The 17,118-nt window shown below is 48.4% G+C and overlaps 1 protein-coding gene and 2 pseudogenes across 2 annotated transcripts in view; 2 read left to right on the top strand and 1 right to left on the bottom strand.

The window, feature by feature from the left end:
* IL6R (interleukin 6 receptor) overlaps window positions 1–14,086 on the bottom strand; it is a 62,505-nt gene extending 48,419 nt beyond the window's left edge. The window contains exon 1 of one of the 2 annotated variants that reach the window (XM_008984435.5): window positions 13,746–14,086. In XM_008984435.5, the coding sequence (XP_008982683.2) occupies window positions 13,746–14,043 (298 nt within the window). In that variant the 5' untranslated portion in view covers window positions 14,044–14,086. 2 annotated transcript variants of the gene reach the window in all.
* On the top strand, window positions 2,084–2,202 carry LOC118149383 (5S ribosomal RNA; annotated as a pseudogene).
* LOC103789007 (26S proteasome non-ATPase regulatory subunit 8 pseudogene) lies at window positions 3,761–4,528 on the top strand (annotated as a pseudogene).
* Window positions 14,087–17,118: the final 3,032 nt, after the last annotated feature.

The following is a 17,118-nucleotide window of genomic DNA, read 5'->3' as shown; positions in this document are numbered from 1 at the left end:
AGGCTTTAAAAGGTGGATGATAAGAAACTTCTGGGAGTTAAAGGAACTTGTTCTAACCCAATGTAAAGAAACTAAGAACTTGGAAAAAAGGTTAGATGAAATGTTGAAAAGAATAGACCATATAGAGAGGAATACAAATGAACTTATGGAGTTGAAAAATGCAACACGAGAACTTAGTGAAATATGTACAAGCTGAAACAGCCGAATGGATCAAGAAGAAGAAAGGGTAGCAGAGGTCGAATACCAACTTAATGAAACAAAACGACAAGACAAGAATAGAGAAAAAAGGATAAAAAGGAATGAGCAAAGTCTCCAAGAAATATGGGACTATGTGAAAAGACCTGATATACGTTTGATTGGTGTACCTGAATGTGACGGAGAGAATGAATTCAAGCTGGAAAATACTCTCCAGGACATTATCCAGGAAAATTTTCCTAATTTAGCAAAGCAGGACACTATTCAACCCCAGGCAATACAGAGAACACCACAAAGATATTCCTCAAGAAGACCAACCCCAAGGCACATAATCGTTAGATTCACCAAGATCGAAATGAAGGAGAAAATATTAAGGGCAGCCAGAGAGAAAGATCAAGTTACCCATAAAGGTAAGCCTATTAGGCTTACAGCAGATCTCTCAACGGAAACCCTACAAGCTAGAAGAGAGTGGGGGCCAATATTCAATATACTTAATCAACAGAACTTTCAGCCCAGAATTTCATATCCTGCCAATTTAAGCTTTACATTTGAAGGAAAAATAAAATCTTTTAGGAACAAGCAAGTACTCAGAGATTTTATTACCACCAGGCCTGCTTTACAAGAACTTCTAAAAGAAGCATTATACACAGAAAGGAACAACCAGTATGACCCTTTCTAAAAATACACCAAAAAGTAAAGAGCATTAACATAAAGAAGAATTTTCATCAACGAAAGGACAAAATAGCCAGTTAATATCAAATGGCAGCAACCCTAAATTTAAATCGACCAAATCTCCCAATCAAAAGATACAGACAAAATCTAACGGTATATCCAAAGATATACATAGACTCAAAGGGTTGGAAACAAACGTACCAACCAAATGGAGAGCAAAAATAAATAAATAAAAAGCAGGAGTTGCAATTTTCACATTTGACAAAATAGATTTCAAAGCTACAAGGATACAAGGGTAAAAGGATTAATGTAATAATAAAAGATCTTAACACCCAGATACATAAGACCCGTAATGAGATTTAGATTCAACGAGACAGAAAATTGATAACGATATCCAGGACTGGAACTAAGATCCAGAACAAATAAACTCAATAGAGCTCTCCATTTTAAACACACAAAATATACATTATCCACAAAATCTAACGATATATCTAAAGATATATAAAGACTCAAAACAAGGGGATGGAAAAAAACTCACCAACCAAATGGAGAGCAAAAATAAATAAATAAAAAGCAGGAGTTGCAATTCTCACACTTAATAAAATAGATTTCAAAGCTACAAGGATGCAAGGGTAAAAGGATTAATGTAACAATAAGAGATCTTAACACCCAGATACATAAGACACATAATGAGATTTAGATTCAACAAGACAACAAATTGCTAACGATATCCAGGACTTACTCAGAGCCAGAACAAATAAACACAATAGAAGGCTCCATTTTAAACACATAAAATATGCATTAACCACTTTAAACACTCAAAATATTGATCGGCCATTATTGAAACCCATTTTAGGAATGAAGGAATATTCCTTTTTCCCTCTTTTTCTTTTTTTCCCCTTCTTTTTCTCTTTTTCCCTAAAAAAAAAAAAAAAGAATAGCCAGCATAAACAAAGAAGTACAAAGTTGAAGGGCTTATGCTACTAAAGAGTTGTTATAAAATTATGTAATTAGGACAGAAAAAAAAAAAAAGACTCCACATTATAAATCATCAATGTGTTGGCCGGGCGCGGTGGCTCACGCCTGTAATCCTAGCAGTTTGGGAGGTCGAGGTGGGTGGATCACCTGAGGTCAGGAGTTCAAGACCAGCCTGGCCATCATGGTGAAACCCCATCTTTAAAAAAAAAAAAAAATTAAAAATATAAATCATCAATGTGTCTATGGCCATACCACCCTGAACGCACCTGATCTCATCTGATCTTGGAAGCTAAGCAGGGTCAGGCCTAGTTAGTACTTAGATGGGAGACTGCCTGGGAATACTGAGTACTGTAGGCTTTTAAAAAAATAATAATAAAATAAAATAATAAACAAATCGTCAATGTTCCCTAACTAATCTCTAAAGTTTACTTGGCCATGTGCAGTGGCTCATGCCTGTAATCCCAACACTTTGAGAGGCTGAGGCGGGAGGATCTCTTGAGATGAGGAGTTCAAGACCAGCCTAGGCAACACAGCAAGACTCCATCTCTACAAAAAAAAAAATTCTTTTTAATTAGCCAGTTATGGTGCCATGCACCTGTGGTCTTGGCTGCTCAGGAAGCTAAGAGGATTGCTTGAGTCCAGGAGTTCAAGGTTGCAGTGAGCTACGATGGAGACACTGCACTGCAGCCTAGGCAACAGAGTGAGACCCTGTCTCTGAAAACATAAGACAGAGTGAGACCATGTCTCTAAAAAAATAGGAAGGAAAAAATAAAGCTACATAATTAAAACAGTGCAACACTGGCACATGGATAGGGAGAGACTAGAAAGTTCAGAAATAATAAAAATAAAAAATAGTTTAGCTTGCACTACTGATCTGTATACTTTTAAATGGTTATGTTTTTAGTTCTTTGTGTGTGTGTGTGTGAGAGAGACGGAGTCTCACTCTTGTCACCCAGGCTAGAGTGCAGTGGTACCATCCCGGCTTACTGCAATCTCTGCCTCCCGGGTTCAAGCGATTCTCCTGCCTCAGCCTCCTGAGTAGCTGGGATTATAGGTGCACACCACCACGCCTGACTAATTTTTGTATTTTTAGTAGAGACGGGGTTTCATCATGTTGGCCATGCTGGTTTTGAACTCCTGACTTCAGGTGATCTGCCTGCCTCAGCCTCCCAAAGTGCTGGGACTACAGGTGTGAGCCACCACCTGGCCGATATATTTTAAATTATGTGTATTTTACTGCATTAAAACAAAAATAGCTTAGTCTAAGTGCTTGTTACATATACAGGCAGTTTCTAAGTGTGCTACATGGATTCACTAACTTGATCTTCTCAACAGTCTATGTGACAGAAGAGGAGGCTGAGGTTGTATAGCAAAATAGGGGTGACCTGGATTCAAATCCAGACAATTGGGCCTCAGGATTTGTTCTTTTAACTACTCACTATGCCAAGAGGCAGTATAAACCCAAGTATACAGGAATTTGATAGATTTAAATTGTAACTTTGAAAATTGGTGGGGGGCCGGCCGGGCGTGGTGGCTCACAAGGTGAGGAGTTCAAGACCAGCCTGGCCAAGATGGTGAAACCCCATCTCTACTAAAAATAAAAATAAAAAATTAGCCAGGCATGGGGGCACGTGCCTGTAGTCCCAATTACTCAGGAGGCTGAGGCAGAAGAATCGCCTGAACCCAGGAGGTGGAGGTTGCAGTGAGCCAAGATCACACCATTGCACTCCAGCCTGGGCGACAGAGTGAGACTCCATCTCAAAAAAACAAAAAATAAATAAAAGAAAAGATGGATTTAATAAACTGTAAAAGGATATCAGATGACAATTGGAAAGAAAAAGCTGGAGTCAGACTTTATACCCTACCCGTAATATCAATACATTCAAATGGATCTAATATTTAAACTTTCAAAACTCTTAACAATACCGGAAAAGGAGAATCTTTTAAAATATTGGAATGGGGGTGGAGGTGAACAGGGCAGTGGCGTCTCCAGCTCCAGGCCATGGCGTCCTTGGGCCCTGTCCTGCAGGCTGTGGCTGGCACATACAAGCAACAACTCAAGGGCGAGTGGAACCTTCAAAGCCCCCATCTTAGCAAGTGCTGGGAAGAACTGGGCTGCCTCAAGCTAGTTCTTCTGGAGCTCAACTTCTTGCCAACCACAGGGACCAAGCTGACCAAACAGCAGCTCATTCCAGCCCGGAACATACTGGAGACTGGGGCCCAGTGGAGCACCCCATGCAAGGACATCCCCTTCTTTGAGCGCTGTATAGCCCACCTCAAATGCTACTACTCTGATTACAAGGAGCAGCTCCTCGAGTCAGCCCATATGCACCAGCTCTTGAGCAATACCTAATGGAAGGCAGCTACAAGACATCCCCGGCCAAGTGTAACATCCCCGCCGAGAGCTACACCTTCATCAGCATCCCACTTGGCGCCATCAGGAACGAGATCACGGGGTGCATCAAGAAAGCCTATGAGAAAATTCCTTTCACCGAGCCCACCGGCTCTTCCTCTTCAACACACCCAAAAAGATGACTGATCTGCCAAGAAGCAAGGGTGGATCCTGGGCCCCAACAACTACTATAGTTTTGCCAGCCAGCAGCAGAAGCTGGAAGACACCACCATTCCCTCCACGGAACTGGCCAAACAGGTGGAGTATGCGGGCCTGGAGACAATCATCTGAGCCCACCGGCCACTGGGTGGGGCAGGGCACACATTATTAAAAAGTTACAGGCCAGGCATGGTGGCTCATGCCTGTAATCCCAGCACTTTGGGAGGTCAGAAGATGGAGACCATCCTGGCTAACACAGTGAAACACTGTCTCTACTAAAAATACAAAAAATTAGCTGGGTGTGGTGGCATGCGCCAATAATCCCAGCTACTCAGGAGGCTGAGGCTGAGGCAGGAGAATCGCTTGAACTCAGGAAGCAGAGGTTGCAGTGAGCCGAGACGGCACCACTGTACTCCAACCTGGGCGACAGAGTGAGACTCCATCTCAAAAAACAAAAACAAAACAGTTACAGTGCAGGGTTTCCTCCAATAAAGGTGGCTAACTCTCTCTCAAAAAAAAAATCAATTGAATAAAATTTTGGGATGAGAAAGATATTATTATGACACGAAACCTAGAAGCTATTAAGAGAGTCGTAAATTCAACTGCAGTTGGAAAAAAAATTTTTGCAGCCAGGCACAGATTTGCAGCCAAGCACAGTGGCTCACACCTGTAATCCCTGTACTTTGGGGAGGCCAACGTGGGAGGATCAATTGAGCCTGGAATTTGAGACCAGCCTGAATAAACATGGCAAAATCCCATCTCTGCAAAAAATATAGGCCAGGCAAGGTGGCTCATACCTGTAATCCCAGCACTTTGGGAAACTGAGGCGGGCAGATTACCTGAGGTCAGGAGTTCAAGACCAGCCTGACCAACATGGAGAAACCCCATCTCTATTAAAAATACAAAAATCAGCTGGATGTGGTGGCAGGCGCCTGTAATCCCAGCTACTTGGGAGATTGAGGCAGGAGAACTGCTTGAACCCAGGAGGTGGAGGTTGTGGTGAGCCAAGATGGTGCCATTGCACTCCAGCCTGGGCGACAAGAGCAAAACTTCATCTCAAAAAAAAAAAGGCAGGGGGGAACCGGGTAAATAAACTCAGTACATCCATATAATGAAATATATATATACGTATATATATATGAAAAGTTCTTTGTTCAATAAAAATAAGTGAACTCTTTCCTAGTCCACAGGAGCAGGGGTCCAGAGGTCAAACCCAGGATTCAGACATACCCAAGTTCCAACCCTAGCTCAGTCACTCCCTAGCTGTGTGATCTTCGGCTTGTTTCTCAACGTCTCTAGGCCTCACTTTTCTCATCCATAAAATAGACATAATAACCACAGATACTTCAATGTTGTTGTGAGGATTACATTAGATCATTAATGCAAAAACCTCGGCATTATTTTCAGAACATACTAATCTCTCAAAAAACATGTGAGCAATTGTAATTATCATCCCCACTGCATTAGCCTCTCTCTCCTTTTCTGGGAGAAAGTCCTTACATTATGGCATCGCCCTCCTCCCATCAAAATAGGCTCTTAGAGGCCGGGCATGGTGGCTCACGCCTGTAAAAACAGCACTTTGGGAGGCTGACACTCACAGATCACAAGATCAGGCCAACATGGTGAAACCTTGTCTCTACTAAAAATACAAAAATTAGCTGAGCATGGTGGTGCGTGCCTATACTCCCAGCTACTCAGGAGGTTGAGACAAGAGAATCACTTGAACCCAGGTGGCAGAGGTTGCAGTGAGCCGAGATCGCACCACTGCCCTCCAGCCTGGGTGACAGAGCGAGACTTCATCTCGGGGGGGAAAAAAATTAGCCGGGCATGGTGGTGGGTGCCTGTAATCCCAGCTACTCAGGAAGGCTGATGCAGGAGAATCGCTTAAACTCGTGAGACAGAGGTTTCAGTGAGCTGAAATTGTGCCACTGCACTCCAGCCTGGGTGACAGAGACGCTATCTCAAAAAAAAAAAAAAACACCAAAAAAAAGGCTCTTAGGGTCAACATTTATCAAGCATGCATTTTTGTCTATTACTGTATTTTATACTTTTTTTTTTTCGAGACAGAATCCTGCTCTGCCGCTCAGGCTGGAGAGCAGTGTTGCTGTCACAGCTCTCTGCAGCCTCAAACTCCTGGGCTCAAGTGATTCTCCTGCCTTGGCCTTCCAAAGCACTGGGATTACAGGCGTGATACTCCACACCCAGGCTCAAAAAGTATGTTATACTTTAAAGCTTGTAGTGACTTGCCCAAAAGTCCCCTAGCTGGTGAAGTGGTTAATGAGGAGACAGGCCTGGATTGCCTGCCTCGAAAGTTGTTTTCTCTCTGCTGCCCCAACTGCCTCTTTCAGAGACAGAGGAAATTCATTTATAGTGATATGGATTGCAAACCGTTCCCCTGACCAAAAGTCATATGAATGGATGTGGGGCACCTCAGCCACTCTCAAGGTTTGAAATAACATCGGCCGGCACATGATTCCCAAATTTATATCTCAAGCTCAGTCCTCATTCCCAAATTTACGGCTCCCATATCCGACTCCTCACCATCTTCTCTTGATTGTCTAGTAGACATTTCAGTTTCAGCCAGGCGCAGTGGCTCACACCTGCAATCCTATAGCATTTTGGGAGGCTGAGGCAGGCAGATCACTTGAGATCAGGAGTTCAAGACCAGCCTGGCAACATGGTGAAAACCCTGTCTCTAATAAAAATCCAAAAAAAATAGCTGGGTGTGATAGTGGCACCTGTAATCTGAGCCACTCCTGAAGCTGAGGCAGAAGAATCACTTGAACCCAGGAGGTAGAGGTTACAGTGATCCTAGATCGAGCCACTGCACTCCAGCCTGGGAGACAGAGAGAGACTCCATCTCAAAACAAAAACTAAAGACATTTCTGTTTCCATATGTGCAAAATTGACCTCTCATCTTGTCCTGCAGCCCCCCATCTATGCAATAGGGCCAGCAGTCCTCTCACCTGAGGCTGTTTTGAAGATTACATGAGCTCACAGATGCCAAGGGCCTAGCATAGCTACCTGCACACAGTTGGCACACCATAAATGGTAACAGTTATTGTAACCATCATATAGAGAGGGAAGACCAAAGGGTGCTTTTCAGGAAAGCAGTTGGGAAGTGGAGTGGGAGCTGATTCAGGAACAGGTGCTGCTGGGGAGACAGGCTGGATGCAGGGCCTCAGGGGCACACTCCTCTGGGCAGAAGCCACCCGACAGATGGGCAGGAGTGGGGGAGGCTGCTGAGGTCCAGCTAAGGTCAAGCCTGAACCAGTGGCAGAAAAGCCTCTTCCTTTGCCGGGGACTTTTGACCTTTTCAGATCACAGGCAAGAGGAGAGGGTAAAGAACACAGATTAACTACACACAAAAAAACTCCCGGCTGGACACAAAGGCTCACGCCTATAATCTCAGCACTTTGGGAGGCCAAGGCAGGATGAATTGCTTGAGCCTAGGTGTTCCAGACCAGCCTGCAACACGGTGAAACCCTGTCTCTACAAAAAATACAAAAAATTAGCCAGACAAGATGCAGGTGCACGCCTGTAGTCCCAGCTACTCAGAAGGCTGAGGTGGGAGGATCACCTGAGCCCAGGAAGTCAAGGTTACAGTGAACCACTGCACTCCAACCTGGGCAACAAGAGTGAGATCGTGTATCATAAAAAACGGCTTTCTTTGCCGCCTTCCCCTTGCAGCTCCAGCCCTCTGGGATCTCACTTACAGTCAATGACTTGGCACTTAGCACTTCCCTCTGCTGGAGTTCAAGGAGGGCCAATGACTTGTCATACCAAAGATACTTCTCCAGGACAGGGGACATCCATGTGTCCCCACAGAGTCCTCTGCTCCAGAACACAACAGACCCTCAGAGGGTTTGCTAAAGAGGGGGCAGGAGTTTTCCTGCCCAAGATGGACATATAGGAATCTCTAAAGATTTGTGTATTTCCTTCAGGTCTTCACTCAGATACCATGTTCTCAGCAAGGCCTTCCCTGGCCTCCCACCCGAGACACCACGTGCTCCACCTGCCGCAAACACACGGGCCTTGCCTCCCTCTCCGGCTTTATTTTTTCTCCTTAACACTAGTCACTAGCAGACCACATACTTGATTTACATCCCGTCAGTAGTCTCCCCGCTGGAAGGAAACTCAGCTACACCTGGGGTTTTGTGGTTGTTGTTTTGTCGTTGTTGCTGTGGTTGTTGGTTTTTGAGATGGAGTTTCGCTCTTGTTGCCCAGGCTGGAGTGCAATGGCGCGATCTTAGCTCACCGTGACCTCCGCCTCCCAGGTTCAAGTGATTCTCCTGCCTCAGCCTCCCAAGTAGCTGAGATTACAGGCATGCGCCACGATGCCTGGCTAATTTTTTTGTATTTTGGTAGAGACGGGGTTTCTCCATGTTTGTCAGGCTGGTCTCAAACTCCTGACCACAGGTGATCCGCCCACCTCAGCCTCCCGAAGTGCTGGGATTACAGGTGTGAGCCACCGCGCCCGGCCAAAGCCCGGGGTTTTTGTCTCTTGTTCACAGCTGTATCTCCAGCTCTTAGAATAGTGCCTGGAACAAAGTAGGAGCTCCAAGTATATTTTCGGAGTGATGAATGACTACCCACGCTTATTAAGCCCTTGCTCTGTGTGAGGGACTTCCGTAAACACTCTAATGCCTTACTCGGCTCCTCTCATCTTCATAACTACCCTTCGAGGTGATACAATTATTTCTATTTTCTAGAACACTGGGTGTCAGAGAAGTTAAATCCCTTCCCAAGGTCGTATTATTTTTTCTTGGCAGGGCAGAGCAGAGCAGAGTCTGGCTTCAAGGCCTTAGCCATTACCTACACAAAATGAGCTGTGCTCAGGTGGAGGAGGAGAAGGCAGAGAGGGATAAAACAGCCGGGCGCGGTGGCTCATGGCTGTAATCCCAGCACTTTGGGAGGATGAGGCGGGTGGATCACGAGGTCAAGAAATCGAGACCATCCTGGTCCACACGGTGAAACCCCATCTCTACTAAAAATACAAAAAATTAGCTGGGCACGGTGGCACGTGCCTGTAATCCCAGCTACTCAAGAGGCTGAGGCAGGAAAATTGCCTGAACCCAGGAGGCGGAGGTTGTGGTGAGCTGAGATCGCGCCATTGCACTCCAGCCTGGGTAACAAGAGCGAAACTCTGTCTCAAAAAAAAAAAAGAAAAGAAAACAGAAAACCTCTGGAGGAAACTGGCTAGCACTCTAGCCCAGCACTGTCCAGTAGGACCTTCTTCGATGAAGGATGAGCTCTGTACCTGCACTGTTCAGTACAGTAGCCACCAGCAACAATACGGCTGCTGAGCACTTGAAATGTGACTAATGCAACTAAGAAACTAAATGTTTTTATTTGATTTCATTTAAATGAATTTAATTTTTTTGGAGACAGGGTCTCCTGTCGCCAAGACTGGAGTTCGGTCATGCAAACATGGCTCCAGGCTGCCTGGGCGCAAGTGATTCTCCCACCTCCGCCTTCTGAGTAGCAGGAACCACAGGCTCATGTCACTGTGCCCAGCTAATTGATTTAATCTTTTTGTAGAGACAGAATCTCACCCTGTTGCCCAGGCTGGTCTCCAACTCCTGAGCTCAAGAGATCCACCCACCTCAGCCTCCCAAAGTGCTGGGATTACAGGCGTGAGTCACTGCGCTGGCGTAACTTAAATTTAAATAGCTACACGTGGCTAGTGGCTACCGTATTAGAGAGCACAGCTTCAATCCAGACTAGATTCAGTGACTGCAAACGCTTTTGCTTGCTGGGTCTGTGGCTTCCAGGCCTGGTGGGACAGGGATTCAGGACAGCGGGGAAGGGAGGGTGTATTTACAGCAGTGAGCACTTGGGTTAGGTTGAATAATCTACAAATACCCAGTGAGGGGAGTATCTGTTTACTCCAGCTGCTGAGGGCTGGAGATGAGGGTCAGGGTCAGGGTCAGAGTGCCTGCTGCCTTGGGATCTTGGTCCACAGTCAGAGGAGCTTCCTCTCTCTAACCACCCCCAACCCCACACCAGACGATCTTATTCATGGGTAGTCGGTACCCAGTGGCTGGGTCGGAGTCCGGGGCTTCTCAGTCCTTACACGTGACCATTTTCAGGCTTCTTTTATGGTGGAGTCTGCATAGCTGATCCTACGCAGGCCTCACCAGCTGGACACGGACTCATGAAATGTTTGCTGCAGTGAATAAACGAGCAACGAGCCAAAGCAAGAAGAGATTTCTGGCAACAGAGAGCCCGGTGCGGGAGGGCCTTCATTCCATTCCTCAGTGACACCATTTAGGGAGCCGTCCTCAAACCTGGCAGTGCCTAAGAATCACCAGGGGCGGGCCGGGCACGGTGGCTTATGCCTGTAATTCCAGCACTTTGGGAGGTGGAGGCAGGCGGATCACGAGGTCAAGAGATTGAGACCATCCTCGCCATGATGAAACCCCGTCTCTACTAAAAATACAAAAATTAGCCAGGTGTGGTGGCACGCGCCTGTAGCCCCAGCTGCTTGGGAGGCTGAGGCAGAAGAATCGCTTGAACCCAGGAGGCGGAGGTTGCAGTGAGCCGAGATTGCGCCACTGCACTCCAGACTGGCTACAGAGCAAGACTCCGTCTCAAAACAAACAAACAACAACAACAAAAAAGAATCACCAGGAGTATTTTGCGTAAAAGGACATGCCCCAGGCCTCACTCCCAGGTGTTTTTATTTCATAAATCTGGGTTGGGGCTCAAGAATCATCATGTTTACCAAGCCCTCCCACGCAACACACACACCAAATCTGATGCTAGACTTAGAACTAAGCTTTTAAGAAATATTGATTTAGGGGCCGGGTGCGGTGGCTCACACCTATAATCCCCAGCAATTGGGAGGCCGAGGCGGGTGGATCACGAGGTCAAGAGATCGAGACCATCCTGGTCAACAAGATGAAACCCCATCTCTACTAAAAATACAAAAATTAGCTGGGCATGGTGGTGCGCGCCTGTAGTCCCAGCTACTTGGGAGGCTGAGGCAGGAGAATTGCTTGAACCCAGGAGGCGGAGGTTACGGTGAGCCGAGATTGCGCCATTGCACTCCAGTCTGGGTAACAACAGCGAAACTCCGTCTCAAAAAAAAAAAAAAATTGATTTAGGATGAGGCCAGGCATGCATGTGGGTACTGGGGGCAGGGAGAGTTCGCCCTAGAAGGAAATTCAGAAGGTCTCTGAGATACTTAAAGGTATGCGTACTTCTGTTGTGTATTTTCTCGCATTGCAGTAGGAAGAGGGAACGGAGTCACCCAAGTCCAGCCTTTCAGCACCAGAGTGTTAGTGCTGGGAGAAGCCTAAGTCCCAGCTCGTCCAGGCCCTTAAGCAAGGAGCACACCTGAGGGGTCCTGGCAGCCCCAGGGTGTGCGGGCAGCGGCTGATCCCCAGGAAAACAGACTTCTGGGCTCTAAGAAAGAGCCCTGCAGGCCATGCCTGCTGTGCCTGCGGATTTCCCCTCTCAGCCAACCCCAGCCTCTGCTCCCCCTCTGCTCCTCACTTCTCTAAAGCGAAACATCTCACAGTCATTTGCTCCATGCTTCCTGTACGATTTCTTTATTTTTACTCTCCAGTTTGTGGGCTGAGTCTGTGTGGGTGTGGGAGAGGAGCTGGGGAACTTCTGCTTCTCTGCGTTTTCCTTCTGAGCTGGGAGGACTTTCACTTCCTCCCCAGACTCTCAGTTCTGCCTTTCATGGGCTGTCCAGGCCCTGAGGCCACCTTGCCCATCCTTCCTCAGCAGCGGGGAAATGAAAAACTGACCGAAACTGCCTGCCCACGAAGGGCCTAGCATCCACGAGGGAGCAACAGGTGGTGGCAACTACAGCAGTAACTTCCCTGGGGCAAGAGCCCCAGACTGGCGCGAGCAGCAACAGAGGCAGACAAGGGAGCCCTGCTCGCTCCTGAGGCCAGCTGAGGCCTGGAACCTGTCTTGCCTCCCTCTGACACCACCGTGGGCAAGCCTGGGCCTCCACTTCCCTCCGTCAGCCTCTTCTGCCCCAGCACTCGGCCAGACAAGAGTGACTCTCAGCTTGCCCCAGTGCCCCCAGCTCTACCTGGTGATCTTTGAGAGTCTTAGCAATCTACCACACTGGAGCACAGAGCCATGGGAGGGGTCGGCCTCCACCGCGGGGGCCTGTCAACCTCCATCCCAACCTCCCTGAACCTCAGCTCCTCTTTCAGACAAAATTATATGTAGATACAGTGGAGGATTAGAAAACACTGAATGGATGCCTCAATCAACAGTGGCTGTTGCAGGCAGGAGTTATAAATGTGTATTGAAAAAGGAATTGCTTCCTTTTTTCTTCCAGTCATAAGGACCACAACCATCCAAAAAGCAAAGAGAGCCACAGACTCCAGCTCAGCCTCTAGCTGCAGAAAGTCACCTCCAGGGAGAGATCATAGTGTTCACCTAGGGCTGGAGTGCAGAGTGATCTAGTGGTTGAAGATCAGAGCCTTCAGCCTCCCCAGCCATCTGCTTAGTTTTCTGCTGTGTCCTCAAAGAAGCACTCAGACCCTAAAATAAACCTCTGGAGTTGCCCAGCTCCTCCAGAAGAGAGACTAGACACACAGCTGGGCATTCGGCCAGAGCCCAAGAAAAGCCTGGCTTGCCAGGGGCAGATTACAGTCATCAGGAGCAACAAGCGCCCTGCCCTCTCCCTCACCGCTCCTTCTCTTATCTGGAGGGGAAGCCAGCACGTGCCAGCCCCAGGAGATCTCAGTCCCTTGCCAGACTTCCGACTCAATTCCCAGGACTGGGGCACTGGGCTTCCCAGAGCTGGTGGCCGCTGAAGCGAGCCCGTGCGGCGGGAGGATCTGTGACTCAGCGCCCATGATGTCAGTCCCTTCATAGTCAGGGCACTGTCATCCACACATGCACCCGCGGGGGTGGCGGGAGAACTAGGCGAGGTGGACCCCCAATGCAGAGGGAGAAGAAAGGCGCTGGTACGAAGGACTCCCCAGGCGGGAACACCACCCCGCTGGGGCTCGCCCTCTCGGGCCGTCTCCCCTTAGAGTAGCCTGGGACGCGGTTGTGTAAAGGCTCATGGGGGCACTGGGAGGGAGACTCGAGAGTCAAGTCCTAAACACAGACCGTAGGGAGCTTCCCGCACAGCTTCCCGGGACCTTCGGCGGAGAGCTCCGGGCCAACTGATCAGGGCGCAGCAGAGGGCGCAAGAGCGACTGCCCGTGACCACACAGCTAGGTGCCCGCGGGAACTCAAGGCAGCCACACAAAAGAGGAGCTGTCGCACCTCCTTTCCTCCCTCCGGCCTCCCCCAGGCTGCGGTGGCCACAGCGGTTTCCCTCAGCCGCCAGCTGCCCCAGCCCTCCAGGTGCGCCCGAATCTCTTACCCAGCGCAGGACAGCCCCCCGGAGCCAGCGCCGCCCCCGGCGCGGCCAGCAGGGCAGCCAACAGCGCGCAGCCGACGGCCAGCATGCTTCCTCCTCGGTTACCGCTCCATGGTCCCGCAGAGGCGGGCGGGCTGGTGGGCACCGGGTGGCAGGGGCGGGGCGGCGGGCGCGCAGGCGGGCTCAGGCACCCCGGGAGCCCCGCGCTCTGCACACACTGCGAGTCCCTCGGCCCCGCGCCGCGCTCGGCTCCGCTCCCTCTGGCCGGACTCGGTGTCAGTGCGACTTCCCACTCGCACATGACTCAGAGCAGCGGACGGTCTAGGCAACGCAGGAAAACATTTGAGGAACTCGCGATGGAGCTTCTAAAGGCCGTCCCAGGGTGCGGTTACGAAAGCTGGAGCGGATGGCGCAACAGCCCCGCGCACCGGCCGACAGAGGGGATGGCTTCCTGCCACTGCGCGGCACCTGAGTAGTGAGGGAAGGGGGCTGCCAGCCCCACCAGGGCCCCTCCTGTCGGTTCTGTTGATGAGGAAAGGGCGTATCCGCCACCAGTGGGCAGCGGCTTGTTTTTGACTTTGGGTTTCGTGAACAGGTTTACGAAACCTTTCGTGAAAGTCACACCTGGAGAGCCCTCGAGGAGGCGATGTGGCTCTTAGCCTACAGTAAAAGCAGTGCTTGGTAGCCCGGCTGCCCGCTGGAATCAGCCGGGAACCCTAAAAACCACCGACGTTCGGATCCCCGAGGATTCTGATTTCATCGGTCTGGGGTGAGGCTTGGGCATTGGAAGACTCATCGTAAAGGCACAGTCTCTCTGCCCAGCTGCTCCTCGCAGGCTACAGCGGAGGCAAGGAAACGGTTTGGACTTTGCAGTAAGATGGACCTGGGTTCCCATTTAGACCTACCACCTCTGTGTCTGTGTCTTCTGTTCAGAATCTGAGTCTCCATTTCCTCATTTGTCACAGATAAGAAAGCCTATGCTGGTCAGGGTTATTAGGAAGGTTCTGTGGATGGCACCTCAACACCCGACACGGAATCTGGGCCACAGGTGCTCGGAAGCCTTAAGAACATGCGTGACTGCCCTCCTGACTTGACAGACAGAAACCGACACTAGGGGCAGTGGCTCACGCCTGTAACCCCAGCACTCTGAGAGGCCGGGTGGGTGGCCTGCTTCAGTCCAGGAATTCCCGACCAGCCTGGGCAACAAAGAGTGAGACCCCCAACTCTAAAAAAAAAAAAAATTTTAATTAGCTGGGTGTGGTAGTGGGTGCCTGTAGTCCCAGCTACTCAGGAGGCTGAGGCAGGAGAATCACTTGAACCTGAAGGTTGCAGTGAGCCGAGATCGCACCACTGCATTCCAGCTTGGGCGACAGAGCAAGACTCTGTCTCAAAATAAATAAATAAATAAATAAAAAGCATCACAATTAAAATTAAACATAGAGTTGTCTTATAATCTAGCCGTTTCTCTTCTGTATATAGTCACAAAAAAATTGAAAGTAGGGACTTGAGCAGTTATCTGTACACCCACATTTGTAGCAGCGTTATTTACAACAGCTAAAAAGTAGAAACAAAAGTCCATCAAGAGATGAATGGATGAACAAAATATGGTATGTATTTATATGCAATCGAATATTAGTCTTAAAAAGGAAGGAAATTCTGACATATGCTACAGCATGATAAACCTTGAAGACATTATGCTAAGTGAAATAAACCGCACACAAAAGGACAAATAGAGTATTCAAATTAATAGAGATAGGAAGCAGAGCGGTAGCTGCCAGGGGTTAGCAGGAGGAGAGTGGGAAGTTACTGTTTACTGGGTACAGAGCTTCCGCTTTTGCAAGATGAAGAGTTCTGGAGATGGATAGTGGTTACAGTTTCACAATAATGTGAATGCGCTTGATGCCCTGAACCATTTAAAAATGGTGCTGGGCGCGGTGGCGCGTGCCTGTAGTCCCAGCTACTCGGGAGGCTGAGGTGGGAGGATCGCTTGAGTCCAGCAGTTCTGGGCTGTAGTGCGCTGTGCCGATCGGGTATCTGCACTAAGTTCGGTATCAATATGGTGACCTCCCGGGACCACCAGGTTGCCTAAGGAGGGGTGAACCGGCCCGGGTTGGAAACGGAGCAGGTCAAAACTTCCGCGCTGATCAGTAGCGGGATGGCGCCTGTGACTAGCCACTGCACTCCAGCCTGGGCAACATAGCGAGACCTCATCTCTAAAAATAAAATAATAATAAAAATTTTAAAAATTAAAAAAATAAAAATAATTAAAATGCCCAAGTGGAAAACAAAATGCCCAAGTAAGGGTGATTGCTTGAGGCCAGGAGTTCGAGACTAGCCTGGTCAACATAGCAAGACCCTATCTCTACAAAAAATCTAAAAATTAGCCATGCATGGTGAGGCACATCTGTAGTGCCAGCTACTTGAAAGGATAGCTTGAGGCTAGGAGTTCAAGGCTGCAGCCTTGAGCTGTGATGGCACCACCAGACTCCAGCCCGGGGACAGATAAAGACCTTCCTTATCGCTAATTTAAATTAATAAATAAAAAGTTAAAATGAGAAATTTCATGTTATGTATATTTCACCACATTTTTAATAAAGTATTGAAATTATAAAATTAAACAAGCTAGATGCATGAAAATCCAGAAAACAGGTTGCATTATTGAGGGGGTGAGGAAGGGAAGAAACTCATACTTCTTTTTTTTTTTTTTTCTTTTTTTGAGACGGAGTTTCGCTCTTGTTACCCAGGCTGCAGTGCAATGGCGCGATCTCAGCTCACCGCAACCTCCGCCTTCTGGGTTCAGGCAATTCTCCTGCCTCAGCCTCCTGAGTAGCTGGGATTACAGGCACGCGCCGCCATGCCCAGCTAATTTTTTGTATTTTTAGTAGAGACGGGGTTTCACCATGTTGACCAGGATGGTCTCGATCTGTTGTCCTCGTGATCCACCCGCCTCGGCCTCCCAAAGTACCAGGATTATAGGCGTGAGCCACCGTGCTCAGCCATATATAAATTTTTTTGAGGCAGAGTCTTGCTCTGCTGCCCAGGCTGCAATGCAGAGGTGAAATCTTGGCTCACCACAATCTCTGCCTCCCAGATTCAAGTGATTCTCCTGCATTATTATTTTATTTGTTTGTTTGTTTATTTATTTTGAGATGGAGTTTTGCTCTTGTTACCCAGGCTGGAGTGCAATGGCACGATCTCAGCTCACCACAACCTCCGCCTCCTGGGTTCAGGCAATTCTCTTGCCTCAGCCTCCTGAGTAGCTGGGATTACAGGCACGCGCCGCCATGCCCAGCTAATTTTTTGTATTTTTAGTAGAGATGGGGTTTCACCATGTTGATCAGGATGGTCTCAATCTCTTGACCTCGTGATCCACCCA

Source organism: Callithrix jacchus, chromosome 18, assembly GCF_049354715.1.
Source record: "Callithrix jacchus isolate 240 chromosome 18, calJac240_pri, whole genome shotgun sequence".
NCBI lineage: Eukaryota > Metazoa > Chordata > Mammalia > Primates > Cebidae > Callithrix > Callithrix jacchus.
The sequence above is the reverse complement of the archived record's forward strand: the minus strand, read 5'-3'. Positions and strand labels throughout refer to the sequence as shown.